At 42.1% G+C, this 18046-nt stretch overlaps 1 protein-coding gene across 6 annotated transcripts in view; it reads left to right on the forward strand.

Annotated features, from left to right (window-relative positions):
• The window catches only part of eva1c (eva-1 homolog C (C. elegans)), a 169873-nt gene that overhangs the window by 96804 nt on the left and 55023 nt on the right, over positions 1-18046 (forward strand). For all 6 annotated transcript variants that reach the window (XM_070893746.1, XM_070893744.1, XM_070893748.1 and 3 more), the window contains exons 4-5: positions 1534-1657; positions 10608-10757. In XM_070893746.1, coding sequence (XP_070749847.1) covers positions 1534-1657; positions 10608-10757 — 274 coding nt within the window. The remainder of the gene's footprint in view (positions 1-1533; positions 1658-10607; positions 10758-18046) is intronic.

Genomic DNA, 18046 nt, shown 5'->3' on the forward strand with positions numbered 1-18046 from the left:
TAGAAGTTTTTCTTAATTTTTTTCTGGATAATAATGTTTATTCTTTGTTTATCCAGGAGAGATCTGATCTTATCTTTAACAATTAGCTATCTTTCATGCTTTTCCCATGCCGAAGTGGGGAGGAATCCAGCTGTCAAGTGAAGTGTAGCAGAAGTTTGTATACCATCAGCCTCATGGGCACAGAGAAGAACAGGAATTGGCAGGAAGAAGAAAAAAAATCAAATTCGGATCAGTGTCTGTTGGCCAGGGGAACTGGGGACTGCATTCAGGTTTAAGTAGCTGGGAAGATGTTAGGTTGGATTGCTCATGTTGGGGAGAGAGGCTGGATACTAGTAAGACCAAAGCCAAAAAAGAAAGAAAGACTTGCATTTATATAGCGCTTTTCACGACCACTGGACGTCTCAAAGCGCTTTAGAGCCAATGAAGTGCTTTTGGAGTGTAGTCACTGTTGTAATGAGGGAAATGCAGCAGCTAATTTGCGTACAGCAAGCTCCCACAAACAGCAACGTGACAATGACCAGATAAACTGTTTTGTTATGTCGATTGAGGGATAAATATTGGCCAGGACACCAGGAATAACTCCACAGCTCTTTGAAATAGTGCCATGCAATCTTTTACATCAACCTGAGCGAGTAGATGGGGGTGTTGGTTTAATGTCTGATCCAAAAGACAACAATGCAACACTCCCCTCAGTACTGCACTGGGTGTCGGCCTAGATTTTTGTGCTCAAGGCCATGGAGTGGGACTTGAACCCACAACCTTCTGACTCAGAGATAAATGTGCTACCCACTGAGCCACAGTAAGGACAGCTTGGACAGGGCCGGGAGGCTAAGGTAGATTTTGACAGTGAATCAAAATTGGGGTTGCTTTGGACAGGACAGTGGCTGGGTCAAATATAGATGCTCCAAGGACAAGACGCTTAACGTTCTTGGAGGTAAAGGGAAATTTGGGACAAATGAAGAAGAGAGGCTGAGTGGATCGGGACCTAGCCATGTGGGAGAATTTTTTTTTTAATAGAAAAATAAAAATAAAAGTAAAACTGTAAAAAATAAATAATGGCTGCCGTGTATTGTCGTTTAGGGATCTAAATGATCCGCAGCATCACATGATTAGCATGGACCAATTGGTGGCATTACACAGACACATTATAGTGTTGCAGACACACATCTGTTCTTAACCTGAGCTACTTTTTTTGTATCTGAACTTGTTGAATGGAATGGGTTGCAAACACCACAGAAATTCTAAGGTATTCGTCAAAAAAGCTGGTCTCAATCAAAGTGACGTTTAATTATCTTAATCTTTGTTACCAAAATAGAACCACTAGTATGTTGTGTAACTTTCGCTGTAGAGTGCTAAGCTTTTGAGACCATTGATCTTTGTTTATAATAAATATTAACGAAGTACTTCATGCTTATTTTTTATTGTGAAGGCTATTTAGATCATATTTTCAATCTAAATGTAATTCATGGGTCTGTGCTTGCAGATAATTCCCTTTATTCCTGAACCATGTCTTCTTACTTTCATCCTTGCCAGAAAATGCTGGACGAATGCCAGGACCAGCAATCCTGCCAGCTTCCAGTCAATAGACGTGTTTTTGGACTTGACCCCTGTCCAGGCACCAGCAAATATCTCCTTGTCTCCTACAAATGCAAGCCTAGTAAGTAATACTTTGACAGTTAATGAATGCACATTTTCTGGTTCAACCTCTCAGTTCAAATTACAGAGTGAAAAGTGGAAATTGTATAATTAGGGAGATTCACTTTATATGGTTTATGCAATAGCGATAACTAATGCTTGTCTTATTCATAGTTAATTTGTAATAACCTATTAGTTTTGTCCCTTGAATAAATTCCCTAACTCAGATTTAAGTGCTATTAATATCTGTCAGCCAATGCAATGGTTTCTATTTTTATTTGCTGATTTAATTTCATCCTTTCTTCTTCCACTCAAGGACAACAGGGTTAATTCGTTGATTGTTTACTCCCTCAGGGGCTTCCCACTGAAAAGAAGCGTGGATCAGAAATTTGGCACTAGAGTGTTGTAGCCCTATCTCTGACTTGTTCCCACTGAGAATGCTTTTTGTAACCTGGACTAGGTGGGAAGGTGGAATAGTTTGGGTGATGATGTTCTCCACAACAGACACCAGTGACATTCAAGAGCAGCTGGTAGGAGTACATAAGAACATAAGAAATAGAAGCAGGAGTAGGCCATACGGCCCCTCGAGCCTGCTCCGCCATTTAATACAATCATGGCTGATCCAATCATGGACTCAGGTCCACTTCCCTGCCCGCTCCCCGTAACCCCTTATTCCAGTAGTGATTCAAGTAGAGAGAGCTTGGTCAGTCAGCATCAGTTTTCCATTTCACCAAGTTAACCTCTGTGTTCCTAGATGTGGCACACACATCTACCAGTTTGGCTGAGAGTGAGCAAAATAAACCAAGACAAAACCAATTTTACTGGAATTATTTTGATTTTTATTTCTTCCCTTCCAATGATTTTTGTGCCTTAAGATGGGAATTGTTAGTGCTGAGAAATGGAACACATTTCCATTTTGGTCACACTTTTGTCAGCATAAAATACTCCGACGTTTGGTATGGCACAATTAAATGCAGATCAAAGCTCTCTCTACCCTGCCCCAACAATTTACCTCAGCCCCAACCGTAGAAGACTACCCCTTACTGCACTGGTGTGACATTTTCTAGTTCATACACTAGCCATCCTGTGGCCTCTCTGAATGAGGATTTCAAACAGTGCCAGTATTTTGCTATTGGTTCATTGCCACTAAGAACTGGGTTGAGTCTGCTCCAAATTCACAGAACACTTCAGACAGCAGAAATAGACTTTCATCCAAACAGTGCAGGCCAGATTTGAGCCCAAGAGTTAAAAGTGCAGTGTACTAATCCACTGCATCATCCAGATTCTTTGATCTACATTTTTCAGGGACTAACAGCCCTATGAATCAATCACATGAAACTCTTTTTGGAAGCAATTGCATGATGTGCAGGATTGTAACTACTGGAGAATGTTCACCCAGGCTTCTGGTCATACTACACTAGACTACAGCAGGCAGCCAAGGCTTATTGCAGCAATTCTCTGATTTGTAAAATAAGCAAATAAGCCTGACTCCAGAAAACTGGCCAGGGGCAAGGGTGGGCTATGGGACTGGAAGGAACGTCCACCTTGATCAAGATGCAGCAAGATGTTAACAAAGTGGAAAATCCTGGCATATATAAAGCTAGCATGTGTGTTAGATTTTGATTTCAATGCATCTCTGCTGGCTTGTTTGTTGAGAAACTGGTGTGGGATGTCAGTAATCCAGTCATTCTTTTCTGACCTGATTTGCATGTATTGGTGGGTATTTCACTGTGTTAATTTTGAATATGCCATACTACAGCATGTTCTGCTGTATAACATTTATGTGCCAAAAAGCTCGGTACATAGCTATAAAATTGCAATATCCTCTTCATAAGTTTTATTCCTTTATCTCTTGACCTTTTCCATTTGACAGCAGTTGTGAGAATGCATTCAACAGCCTATTGGCTTTATGGTGCACAGAGAAGATGAATGAGTCATGACAATGAACGGAATTTTCCGGGGTGGTAGCGGGCACGATCAGTGGCATGTCAGTTGGGAAAGTTGTTACTTTCCTGACCCGCTGTCATCTCGCTCCCATGTGCCTTTCCCACAGGCGCGTCTGTCATCGCGAAAACGACCTGACCGGCAGTGGCGGGGAACCCAATTGAGATGATTATCAGGTAGTTTACAGACACTTAAGAGCCTTTTTACACTTCGTTTTTAAATTTTCCTGCATGGCCATGGGATTCACACAGCTCTGGAACCACATCTGTCAACCTGAGGCAGGAGTTCCGTGGCCATTGCTCCAGCTGATTACTTGACAGCATCAAATGTACAGTAAAAGCTTCCACCTGACAGATGATCACGTTCCTCAGGCAGCAGCTGTTGTTCAGTCCATTTCCAGTACAGATTGAAAGTGTTTCAGCAAAGTCTCCATCCAGTGTCACCATTGACGGAATGCTTCTGTCATCTGTACTTCACCTGCCATCTATTCCATCAACATGGGTGCCATTTATACTGTCTCACCTTGATCTTCAGAATCGCACCACAATCAGCCCCAACACCAGCAGCACCAGGCGCACCAGCAACAACACCAACCTTCTCAGCAATCACTTGATGCTGCACAGGACACAAGTCATCAGCATCCACGCACATTGTTGTCCAGGAGGCCCGGGATGGCCTCATCATACCCAGGTTTAGATAACTTTACGCTATGCACCCATGTACCTGCCACATGATGCGCCAGGTTGGCACCACCCCACAGCCACACCATAAAGCATCCCTACAATGACCAAACCATTCTTTTCACACTCATCACCATTGCAGGGGCTACTGTTATGTCTCACAATTCACTGAGCCACTTCCAAAGATTCTCACAAATCTGTCCAAGGTGTTGAAAATAAAGATTTTATGTTCGACATCACATTAACAGAAACCTTACATTAACATTGGATAAAACACTCAAGTGGCTACCCTTGCGTGTTGTTAGTTGGTATAATTGCACTAGGATGAGAGTGAGTGTGAGGGGTGGCCAGCGAGATGGGGATGTGATAATGTAGATCGAGAGAGAGAGGAATGGTTTGAGGTATAAGGTAGGTTGGTGTGAGTAAGGATGTGCAGGAGTAGGGTAGGGAAGGCAGAGTGATGGGGATGTGATGAGTGGCACAGCGGGATGAAATTGAGTGTGGCTTTGTATTAACGTTTCCTGATCTAATGAGATCATTGAAACATTTGCTTCACTGCACCCAGGTCCTCCTGACCACATCCCTGCTTGTGACCTCCTCTGCAATTTGCAACCAGACTGTCTTGGTCTCCTGTGGAGGTCTCTTCTGCCCATGTGAAGGGAAGAGGACCACCCTGCGTGCTCTGACTCCTTCCATAAGCATATGGAGGGAGTCATCGGAGAACCTGGGTGCAGGCCTCTGCCTCTGTGCAGTCATTGTCAGTGTTTGCAGCTCTCCAATGCTGTAGTGCACGGACAGCTCTATGTTAAATAAAACTTCAAATGGAATGGGGCCATAGTCCCTTCAGAGATTCCGGCGGAAAACGCGTCATGAATGACGTCACCACACCCCCAACCATCTCATTGGGCCAGGTAACACACTGGGTGGGCTTAATAGACCCCATTAAATTAAGTTAATTTTCAACAGCGGGACGGAGCAGTAGGGTTGGGACCCAACATGGCCACAACCCGCACCAGACCTGCCAAGGTAAACAAATTACGGCCAATTATGTGGGAGGGTCACTTGACATCAAGTGACCCTCCCACATAACTGACCATAACTGTTGAAAAAACTTTGAGCGAAAAGAAAACCTATGTGGCTAGCCATTTAAGCATGTGGTTCACTTGCAATCACAACACCAATCACCACCTCCTTCTCAAGGACAATTAGGGATGGGCAATAAATGCTGGCCTTGCCAGCGATGCCCACATCCTGGAACGAATAAAAACAAAATTGGTGTTGAGACTACTCCCAGTTTCTAGCAACTCAACAACTTAGGTTCAGAAAATCAATGAAAATTGCAGGTGATAAAAGAGGCAGATCAGGAACTACAAAATTAATTTGAAAAAATATGTAGTTTCGAAGGACCACTATAAATGAAATTTAATGAGGACAAGTGTGACAGACTGCACATGGGAAGATAACTAAAGTGGCATAATTATTCCATGACTGTTGTTGAAGTAGGCAATCATGAAGTTGAAAGAGATCCAGGGGTCTTACTAAACTTGACATTCAACATCTGTACAGTGCAGTGATCAACAAAGCAACCAGAATGTTGAACTATAGTCAAAACAGTAAAGTACAAATCAAAGGAAGCTATGCTCAAATATATCATGTTCAAGGACTTATAAGCCCTAGAAGCATAGAAACATAGAAAATAGGAGCAGTAGTAGGCCATTCGGCCCTTCAAGTCTGCACCGCCATTCACTATGATCATGGCTGATCCTCTATCTCAACACCATATTCCAGCTTTTTCCCCGTACCCCTTGATGTCGTTTGTGTCTAGAAATCTATCTCCCTCGTAAATATATTCAGTGACTTGGCCTCCACAACCTTCACCACCCTCTGAGTGAAAAGATTTCTCCTCATCTCGGTCATAAATTTCCTACCCCGTATCCTGAGACTGTGACCTCTTGTTCTAGACTTCCCAGTCAGGGGAAACATCCTCCCCGAATCCAGTCTATCCAACCCAGTCAGAATTTTATACGTTTCAATGAGATCCACTCTCATTCTTCTAAACTCTAGTAAATATAGGCCTAGTCGATCTAATCTCTCCTCATATGACAGTCCTGCCATCCCAGGAATCAGTCTGGTGAATCTTCGCTGCACTCCCGCTATGGCAAGTATATCCTTTCTTAGGTAAGGAGACTAAAACTGCACACAATACTCCAGGTGCGGTCTCACCAAGGCATCCTTTTTCTGTACTTAAATCCTCTTGCAATGAAGGCCAACATACCATTTGCCTTCTGAACTGCTTTCTGCACCTACATGTTTGCTTTCAATGACTGGTGTACAAGGACACCCAGGTCCCTCTATATATTGACACTTCCCAAGCCATCACTATTTAAATAATAATTTGACCGTATGTTTTTCCTACCAAAATGGATAACTTCACATTTATCCACATTGTACTGCATCTGCCATGTGTTTGCCCACTCACTCAACCTATCTAAATCGCCTTGCAGTGTCTTTGCATCTTCCTCACAACTCACAATCCCACCTAGTTTTGAGTCATCAGCAAACTTGGAAATATTACATTTGGTTCCCTCATCCAAATCATTTATATATATATTGTGAATAGCTGGGGCCCAAGCACTGATCCCTGTGGTACAGCAGTAGTCACTGCCCGCCACCCCGAAAAAGACCCGTTTATTCCTACTCTCTGTCTCCTGTCAGTTAACCAATTTTCAATCCATACCAGTACATTACCCCCAATCCTATGTGTTTTAATTTTGCACACTAACCTCTTATGTGGGACTTTATCAAAGGCTTTCTGAAAATCCAAATACACTACACCCACTGGTTCTTCCTTATCTATTCTATCAGTTACATCCTCAAGAAACTTCAGTAGGTTTGTCAAACATGATTTTCCTTTCATAAATCCATGTTGACTTTGTCTAATCCCGTTGATATTATCTAAGTGTGCTGTTATCACATTCTTTATAATAGCCTCTAGCATTTTCCCTACTACTGATGTTAGGCTAACCAGTCTGTAGTTCCCTGTTTTCTCTCTCCCTCCTTTTTGAAATAGTGGGGTTACATTTGCCACCCTCCAATCTGCAGGAACTGTTCCATAATCTATAGAATTTTGGAAGATGATAACCAATGCAGCTACTATTTCCATGGCTACCTCTTTTCATACTCTGGGATGCAGATCATCAGGCCCTGGGGATTTATCGGCTTTCAGTCCCATTAGTTTCTCCAGCACAATTTTCTTACTAATAATCATTTCCTTTAATTCCTCTTGCTCACTAGACCCTTGGTTCCCTAACATTTCTGGGACATTATTTGTGTCCATTTCCGTGAAGACAGAACCGAAGTATTTATTTAATTGTTCTGCCATTTCCTTGTTCCCCATTACAAATTTTCCTGTTTCTGTCTGTAAAACGACCTACATTTGTTTTCACTAATCTTTTTCTTTTTACGTACTTGTAATAACTTTTGCAGTCAGTTTTTATGTTCCTTGCAGGTTTACATTCATACTCTATTTTTCTCCCCTTAATCAACCTCTTGGTCCTTTTTTGCTGAACTCTAAACTGCTCCCAATCCTCAGGCTTGCTACTTTTCTGCCAACTTTGTATAACTCCTCTTTGAATCTAATACTATCCTTAATTTCTTTTGTTAGCCATGGTTGGGCCACTTTTCCTTTTGTGTTTTTACACCAGAAAGGAATATATAACTGTTGCAATTCATGTATTCGTTCCTTAAATATTAGCCATTACCTATCCATCGTCATGCCTTTTAATGAATCTTCCCAATCTATCATAGCCAATTCATTCCTCATACCTTTGTAGTTTCCTTTGTTTAGATTTAGGTTCGGATTGGACTACTTCACTTTCCATCTTAATAAAGAATTCAATCATGTTATGGTCACTCTTCCTTAAAGGACTCTGAACAACAGGACTGTTAATTAACCTCTTCTCATTACACAATACCCAATCTAGGATAGCCTGTTCCCTAGTAGGCTCCTCAACATACTGGTGTAAAAAACCCATCTCGTACACTTTCCAGGAATTTATCTGCCACAGTATTATGACTAATTTGGTTTGGCCAGTCTATATGTAGATTAAAATCACCTATGATTACTGTAGTATCCTTGTTACAATGCATCTCTAATTTCCTGTTTGATGCTGTCCTCTACACTACCACTACTGTTTGGAGGCCTATAGACAACTCCCACCAGTGCTTTCTGCCCCTTGGTGCTCCTTAGCTCCACCCAGACTGATTCTACATCTTGAGTTTCTGAGCCTATATCCTTCCTCACTATTGCTCTGATTTCATCCTTTACTAACAACACCACACCACCCTCTCTTCCTTTTTGCCTGTCCTTCCTAAATATCGAATATCCTTGGATATTCAGTTCCCAACCCTGGTCACCCTGCAACCATATCTCCGTAATTGCAACTATATCATATCCATTTACATCTACTTGTGCTGTTAATTCATCTACCTTATTACAGATGCTTTATGCATTCAGATACAATGCTTTTAGATTTGTCTTTTTAACATTATTAGACATCTTAACATTATTTTGTACTATAGCCCTATTTGTTTTATCGCTATTTTTTCTTACCTGGACCCTATTTTTTAGTGCAGTCTTTTGTTTGTATGCTCTGTCCCTTCCTGACATAATCTGGTTATCCTTACCACAATCACTTGCCTGCATTGTTTCCTTTTCTTTTCTCTTTAGCACTCTAGATTGCTCTCTACTGCAACCGTCCTTCCCCCGTCCCCCCCATATTATTTAGTTTAAAGCCCTGTCTACCTCCCTAGTTATTCAGTTCGCTAAGGAGCTAAACAAATTTATAGGCCCGTATTTTCTGGGACCTATGACCATGTAGCCGTAAGTGCCCGGCAAGTTCTGGGTTTCCGCATGTGATGCTTGACAGATCGTATGCATCCCGGGAAATGGGCATTCACGAGTGGAGAGTTGGGCTATTTGCCCAACTACTGTCCAGCGAATGTCTGTGAAACCCTTATGCCTGGTAAAATGTTTACATTTATTTTTCAAAAAAATAAATTTTTGTTTTAAATGTTTAATTAAATTGTATTTTAATTAACTTTGAACATGTAATGATTTATTTTTATTTAACTGATGTGTAACTGTTTTTTAGGGGATTCCTATTGATGCTTATGGGTGTTCCGTATGTAAATGGAATCCCCATACGCATAATGGGGATCCCCTTTTTGATTGGTTGGGAAGGCCCACATGATCCCAGGGGAGCTTGTGAACCGTGTGTGCCCCTGGGATATGCGGGCCTTTACGCAGGTGCACGAGTAGAGGCCCAGGAGCGCAAGAGTCCGAACCTCCGGGACCAGCAGGTAGGTGCGGTTTCCTTGCAGTTCGGAGGCATTCGCCCGTGGGAAGCCTCCAACCACAAATTCAGGCCCATAGTGGTACATGTAAGGTAATAAACAGGATGAAAAAGGTAATTCCAGAAATTACTTCTGTCGTGTATCTTACATGGCCACTGTTGGTATTATATCAAGGTGTGCCACCAGAGGGCACAGCAGTGGGAGACTTGTAGGTTACCTGTACAGGTGTGCCTGGCCTAGTATAAAAGGCAGGCCACCAGGTGTGATCCTCACTCTGGAGTTAACTAATAAAGGACTACGGTCACTACAGTTCAAGTACAACACACTGCCTTGTGGAGTCTTATAGTCCACGGCCAGATCAGCCATGATCTTGTTGAGTGGCAGAGCAGGCTCGAGGGGCTAGATGGCCTACTCCTGTTCCTAATTCTTATGAGTCATTGTTAGAGCATCTAAGGACACAACAACTTCAAACTAATTGTGGCAGTAGGATGATGGAACGCAGATCGCAACTTGCAAAAAGCAAATTTAGGACTGATTTCAGGATGCTCGTCACACAAAGATTGATCAACACGTAGCCTAGACTTCTAGGTACCGTTGTGGAACAAAAACCCTGAAGGCAATTGGATAACATGATGGTGAGGGAAGTGGGTGGGGACTTGAGGTGTTCCTAGATTGGTGAGTTAAGATGGGATGAATGGCCTTCTTCATCCATTTTTATCCTGTGAACTTCCGTATTCCACATGGCAACAAATGCTAAGACATTATCATCTGGTGATAAAAGGCTGTTGCAGAAGCAGTTAAATTCTACCGCCAATTTAGTGACAAGATCCACTTTGCAATGTGTTACTATGTAGATGAAAAGAGAAGCTACAAACTTTAGATGTAATTTGTGTACAAAATCAAAACAGTAGTTTTATATTATAAACAAAAATTGCATATGTTGCAGTCAGTCGGAAGTATAATAATGATTTAACATTGTACCTTTTCTCTCAGATGAGCACAAAAGCAAAGTAGCCTGTGAGGGCAAGGAACTTAAACTTCGCTGTAAAGCCTCCACATTGATTAACATCTATTCCGCAACATATGGCAGAATGCTGAATGGAAATAAGGCTTGCCCTTCAAACCTTAAACTGCCTGATATAGGTAAGTTATACAGAGATACCATCTATATTCAACAAATGTTTAGCCAAACATTCATTTGAGGAAAGTGTGGCAGGTTGGTTCCTAATGGATGCACATTGGAGGGCACCAAGGATACCCTTTTTGAGAGTGGGAATGTAAAACCTTGAAATTCTCTTTTCACTAAAAGTGCTGGATTAAATCAAAATTAACCATAAATTTCAATTAAAGTTCAAAAAGTAAGATTTACTTAGTTGAAAAATTGCCCTTGGTGTAGTGGTTATGTTACTCAACTACTAATCCACAGAAACAAGTTCGAATCCCAGCATGGATAGTTTGAGAATTTGAATTCAATAAAAAAAATCTAAAAATAAGAAGCTTGTATCAATAAAAGTGGCCATGAAGCTGTTGGAATGTTATAAAAACCCAACTGATTCATTAATGTCCTTTACGGAAGGAAACCTGCTGTCCTTATCTGGTCTGGCCTACATATAACTCCAGTTCCACACCAACCTGGTTGTCCCACTGAAGTGGCCTAGCACCACCTGGGCAATAAATGCTGGCCTTGCCAGTGATGCCCATATCCTCAGAATGAAAACAATGTAGGGATAATCACGTGATGTGGATTTGTTATGGAGATGATGTCACACAACCTTGACTGTGTTGCCAGTCTGGCGGTGACATCTCTCAGCCAAACTAGTCGGTCCCAGCCGATGTCATCATTTTCAGGCATTGAACTCTAGAGATCATATCCAAAATGCCAAAGCTGGTATCCTCATCCATTATCTATATCTTTGACAAGCTTCACTGGATCTCTGTGCCCCCAGTAAGTTGATTTGAAGAATTTTGTTGGGGCACAATCCTGGTGATGCCTAATGAGTCTGGCAGCAGGACCACCGCAAAGTGTACTGCCAGTCTCATTAGGCTAGAGCCGGTGAGCTGCCCCAGAGGTAGCTTGCTATCCAAGCTGGCCAAAAGCCTCAGGAGAGTCTGGTGAGGGAAGCAATGGGGATCAGCATACCTGCTCCTCCTGGTTCTACAATAGGGTAGGGCTATATTCCCTAGAGTTTAGAAGAACGAGAGGTGATCTAACTGAAACATATAAAATTCTTAAGGGGTTTGACAGGGTTATTGCTGAGAAAATGTTACCCTGGGCTGGGGAATGTAGAATAGTCTCAGAATAAGTGGTCGGAAATTTAGGACTGAGATGAGGAGAAATTTTTTCACTCAAAAGGGTTGTGAATCTTTGAAATTCTCTACTGAGCTGTGGATGCTCAGTCATTGAGTATATTCAAGACCGAGGTCAATAAATTTTTGGGAATTAAGGGATATGGGGGATAGTGCGGGAAGGTGGAGTTGAGGTAGAAGATCAACCATGATCTTGTTGAATGGCGGAGCAGGCTCGAAAGGCCAAGTGGCCTGCTCTTGCTCCTATTTATTATGTTCTTATGTATGTAAAAAAACTTGAAACTTACCTTTTGGGTGGCAGCCTCTAGCGGTCCCTTTAAGGACCACTGATTTGCTTGCTGTGCGCCTAAACAAACTGACACAGTGGGCCTAATGCGAGTTTCAGGGAGCCTACTGAGCATCCAACGCAATATGGCGGGTGGGACATGGGTGGGAATGAGTGCATGTACGCCACTGGTTATATCAGACCCTTAGGCATCTGTTTCATGCCTGTAAAATGGGAAGAGATGATCTCATTTCTAGGCTCGGGAATCTACATAAGCATGCATATACAGATCGATGTAGTGGTTGTGCAGAGAGTGATACAGGGATTGCAGTGCAACTTGCAAACCCCACATTCTACAGATCCTGCTCTTAAATTGGTTTCCAAGTCATACAGTTTCTCACGACTGGTTAGCCCTTGATAGGATATTTGCTTTCATTGGTGCTTTTGGCCAGAGCAGTAATGCTAATGGTTTAGTTTAGACTATCGAATTCAGGATCAGTAACTAGATAAGTGCAGTTAGTTTGGCAGTGTTAAATTGGGCTTCATTTCAAAGTCACTCCAAGTTGTGGAAATTGCATTTTTTTTTTGTTTGTGCAACTAATAGTTTAAGAGTTTCCATGAGATTTGAACATAGAAAAATCAAAACGATTTTACAATTTGTTATGATTTTGTCTTGTCCAGACTCTTTTTTAAAAACCTAACATAGTTAGTACATGTGCATAAATGTATCTGTATATTATGCTCTGAATGCACAATAGACTAATTTACTGTCTCTGGATTACATGTCGGAAAGTGTGTTAATTTACAGAATGGACACAAGGGCCGAATGGCCTTCTTCTGTGTTGTAATTTTCTATGATTCTATGATTTTCTAATTTGTTACAAATAATATATTGAGTATGATGAGATATGTGCCAATCTGACCCATCAAATGACTACTTTTTTTTAACCTGAGTTCCATGAGTTTCATCGTCCATTGCAGCTCTTTGGTGAGGAATCCATAACTCAGATTTCATCATCCTCTTGGTTTGAGGAAGATGCAACAATGAGAGTAAATGGCCTATAAGAAATGACAAACTGAAAAAAATAAGACATTTTATAGAAACGTGAAGTGACGGGAAACAGAAGTTAAGGAGGCATTCTCTTGTTGAAGAGTTTGCTGACGAGCTAAGTACCATAAGTAAAAAGTGCATTTATATAGCACTCTCCATGACGTCAGGACATTCCAAAGAGCTTCACGGCCAATTAAGTTCTCTTGAAAGTGTGGTGACGTGTAACATAGGTAAACATAGAACAATCAGGAGAGCCTGATTGGAAGAGTCAAGTGTAGAACTTTCTGGCCATCGCGAAAGTTCATGCTTCTCAAAAGCTTTTATTTTTGCAGACATTATTAGCTTTGTACTGAATTTTATTTAGCAGAGCTGAGATCAGTGATGCAATTGATGCTGTGAACAACGATCATGATATGTATACATGAACATTAAGGGTGCATTTACATTGTAGCTGCTAGTCTGAGATTAGTAGCTGCAGTATTAGTTACAGCCAGGCAGTACCTCATTTATACTGTCTGCTTCCAACTGGAATTTTGCCACTCAGGAGAGAGCTTTGCACATGCATGCTTGCAGGCATGTACAGGACTCTACCCCTGACTATTAACATTTAAATGTTTTGGAAGCATTGGCGAGAGGCTCCACACAGTCCACACAGTTAAATCAACTCAGAATAAGTTTAACGAGTGCTCCAGAGGCCCAAAGGTCCTTCAGATCAATTTTAAATCAGATTTGGCACTGCAATGGTGTTATATTCTATACCGTGTCAACCCAGACTTGCTCCTTCATGGAGTTCAGACACTTTTCTCTCAAGTCAGGTTAAGACCTAACTGCAGTTATTTGTATTACAACTTTAGTATCACTGTGACACAGAAATTGCTTTGCAGTAACCCTAAAGTTGAAGTGTAAACCTGCCTGTAAAAATGTCTTGACTTTTCCGTGATGACAACACTGCTTTTACAAAAATCACAGAAGCTAATTTTGAAAATGTTGAAGATATTAAAGGTGCTGCCAGTATAACTTTATTTTAATTAAAAAGTACAGTGCATCCCCTGCTGTTTCTGTAATTCTATATTTTCTTTTATTTTAGTCATTATTAGAAATCTGGGAGTGATAGTAGATTCAGCACTTAGCAAGCCCGATTATTACAGAGCAGCAATCAATAAGGCTAATAAAATGTGAGCTGCATTGCCAAATAGTAGAGTACAAGTTGGAGCTTGTCATGCAAAAATTGTATAGTTCCATGGTTAGGCTGTACTTTGGGTATTGTTTTCAGTTCTGGGCACCAAATGTTCAAGCTTTGGGAGCATGGCAAACAAGGATCACAAAGCTTATTTTTTTTAATTCATTCTCAGGATGTGGGCATCACTGGGAAGGCCAACATTTATTGCCCAAATCAACTAAGTGGCTTTCTAGGCCACTTCAGAGTCAACTACATCGGTGTGGGACTGGAGTCACATATAGGCCAGACTGGTTAAGGACTCCCTTCCCAAAAGGATATGAGTGAACCAGTTGGGTTTTTACAATAATCTGACAGTTCATGGTCAGTTTTACCGATAACAGCTTTTAAAAATAAAAATGACTAAGCAATAGAGAAATATAGAAACATAGAAAATAGGTGCAGGAGTAGGCCATTGGGCCCTTCTAGCCTGCACCGCCATTCAATGAGTTCATGGCTGAACATGCAACTTCAGTACCCCATTCCTGCTTTCTCGCCATACCCCTTGATTCCCCCTAGTAGTAAGGACTTCATCTAACTCCCTTTTGAATATATTTAGTGAATTGGCCTCAACTACTTTCTGTGGTAGAGAATTCCACAGGTTCACCACTGTCTGGGTGAAGAAGTTTCTCCTCATCTCAGTCCTAAATGGCTTACCCCTTATCCTTAGACTGTGACCCCTGGTTCTGGACTTCCCCAACATTGGGAACATTCTTCCTGCATCTAACCTGTCTAAACCCGTCAGAATTTTAAACGTTTCTATGAGGTCCCCTCTCATTCTTCTGAACTCCAGTGACTACAAGCCCAGTTGATCCAGTCTTTCTTGATAGGTCAGTCCCACCATCCCGGGAATCAGTCTGGTGAACCTTCGCTGCACTCCCTCAAAAGCAAGAATGTCCTTCCTCAAGTTAGGAGACCAAAACTGTACACAATACTCCAGGTGTGGCCTCACCAAGGCCCTGTACAACTGTAGCAACACCTCCCTGCCCCTGTACTCAAATCCCCTCGCTATGAAGGCCAACATGCCATTTGCTTTCTTAACCGCCTGCTGTACCTGCATGCCAACCTTCAATGACTGATGTACCATGACACCCAGGTCTCGTTGCACCTCTCCTTTTCCTAATCTGTCACCATTCAGATAATAGTCTGTCTCTCTGTCTTTACCACCAAAGTGGATAACCTCACATATATCCACATTATACTTCATCTGCCATGCATTTGCCCACTCACCTAACCTATCCAAGTCACTCTGCAGCCTCATAGCATCCTCCTCGCAGCTCACACTGCCACCCAACTTAGTGTCATCTGCAAATTTGGAGATACGACATTTAGTCCCCTCGTCTAAATCATTAATGTACAGTGTAAACAGCTGAGGCCCCAGCACAGAACCCTGCGGTACACCACTAGTCACTGCCTGCCATTCTGAAAAGTACCCATTTACTCCTACTCTTTGCTTCCTGTCTGACAACCAGTTCTCAATCCATGTCAGCACACTACCTCCAATCCCATGTGCTTTAACTTTGCACATTAATCTCTTGTGTGGGACCTTTTCGAAAGCCTTCTGAAAGTCCAAATATACCACATCAACTGGTTCTCCCTTGTCCACTCTACTGGAAACATCCTCAAAAAATTCCAGAAGATTTGTCAAGCATGATTTCCCTTTCATAAATCCATGCTGACTTGGACCTATCATGTCACCTCTTTCCAAATGCGCTGCTATGACATCCTTAATAATTGATTCCATCATTTTACCCACTACTGAGGTCAGGCTGACTGGTCTATAATTCCCTGTTTTCTCTCTCCCTCCTTTTTTAAAAAGTGGGGTTATATTGGCTACCCTCCACTCGATAGGAACTGATCCAGAGTCAATGGAATGTTGTAAAATGACTGTCAATGCATCCACTATTTCCAAGGCCACCTCCTTAAGTACTCTGGGATGCAGTCCATCAGGCCCTGGGGATTTATCGGCCTTCAATCCCATCAATTTCCCCAACACAATTTCCCGACTAATAAGGATTTCCCTCAGTTCCTCCTCCTTACTAGACCCTCTGACCTCTTTTACATCCGGAAGGTTGTTTGTGTCCTCCTCAGTGAATACCGAACCAAAGTACTTATTCAATTGGTCTGCCATTTCTTTGTTCCCCGTTATGACTTCCCCTGATTCTGACTGCAGAGGACCTACATTTGTCTTTACTAACCTTTTTCTCTTTACATATCTATAGAAATTTTTGCAATCCGTCTTAATGTTCCCTGCAAGCTTCTTCTCGTACTCCATTTTCCCTGCCCTAATCAAACCCTTTGTCCTCCTCTGCTGAGTTCTAAATTTCTCCCAGTCCCCAGGTTCGCTGCTATTTCTGGCCAATTTGTATGCCACTTCCTTGGCTTTAATACTATCCCTGATTTCCCTTGATAGCCACGGTTGAGCCACCTTCCCTTTTTTATTTTTACGCCAGACAGGGATGTACAATTGTTGTAGCTCATCCATGCGGTCTCTAAATGTCTGCCATTGCCCATCCACAGTCAACCCCTTAAGTATCATTCACCAATCTATCCTAACCAATTCACGCCTCATACCTTCAAAGTTACCCTTCTTTAAGTTCTGGACCATGGTCTCTGAATTAACTGTTTAATTCTCCATCCTAATGCAGAATTCCACCATATTATGGTCACTCTTCCCCAAGGGGCCTCGCACAACGAGATTGCTAATTAATCCTCTCTCATTACACAACACCCAGTCTAAGATGGCCTCCCCCCTAGTTGGTTCCTCGACTTATTGGTCTAGAAAACCATCCCTTATGCACTCCAGGAAATCCTCCTCTACCGTATTGCTTCCAGTTTGGCTAGCCCAATCTATGTGCATATTAAAGTCACCCATTATAACTGCTGCACCTTTATTGCATGCACCCCTAATTTCCTGTTTGATGCCCTCCCCAACATCACTACTACTGTTTGGAGGTCTGTACACAACTCCCACTAACGTTTTTTGCCCTTTGGTGTTCTGTAGCTCTACCCATATAGATTCCACATCATCCAAGCTAATATCCTTCCTAACTATTGCATTAATCTCCTCTTTAACCAGCAATGCTACCCCACCTCCTTTTCCTTTTATTCTATCCTTCCTGAATGTTGAATACCCCTGGATGTTGAGTTCCCAACCCTGATCATCCTGGAGCCACGTCTCCGTAATCCTGATCACATCATATTTGTTAACATCTATTTGCACAGTTAATTCATCCACTTTATTACGGATACTCCTTGCATTAAGACACAAAGCCTTCAGGCTTGTTTTTTTAACACTCTTTTAGAATTTTGCTGTACAGTGGCCCTTTTTGTTCTTTGCCTTGGGTTTCTCTGCCCTCCACTTTTCCTCATCTCCTTTCTGTCTTTTGCTTTTGTCTCCTTTTTGTTTCCCTCTGTCTCCCTGCATTGGTTCCCATCCCCCTGCCATATTAGTTTAACTCCTCCCCAACAGCACTAGCAAACACTCCCCCTAGGACATTGGTTCCGGTCCTGCCCAGGTGCAGACCGTCCGGTTTGTACTGGTCCCACCTCCCCCAGAACCGGTTCCAATGCCCCAGGAATTTGAATCCCTC

The sequence above is a fragment of the Pristiophorus japonicus genome, chromosome 11 (assembly GCF_044704955.1).
Source record: "Pristiophorus japonicus isolate sPriJap1 chromosome 11, sPriJap1.hap1, whole genome shotgun sequence".
Lineage (NCBI taxonomy): Eukaryota > Metazoa > Chordata > Chondrichthyes > Pristiophoridae > Pristiophorus > Pristiophorus japonicus.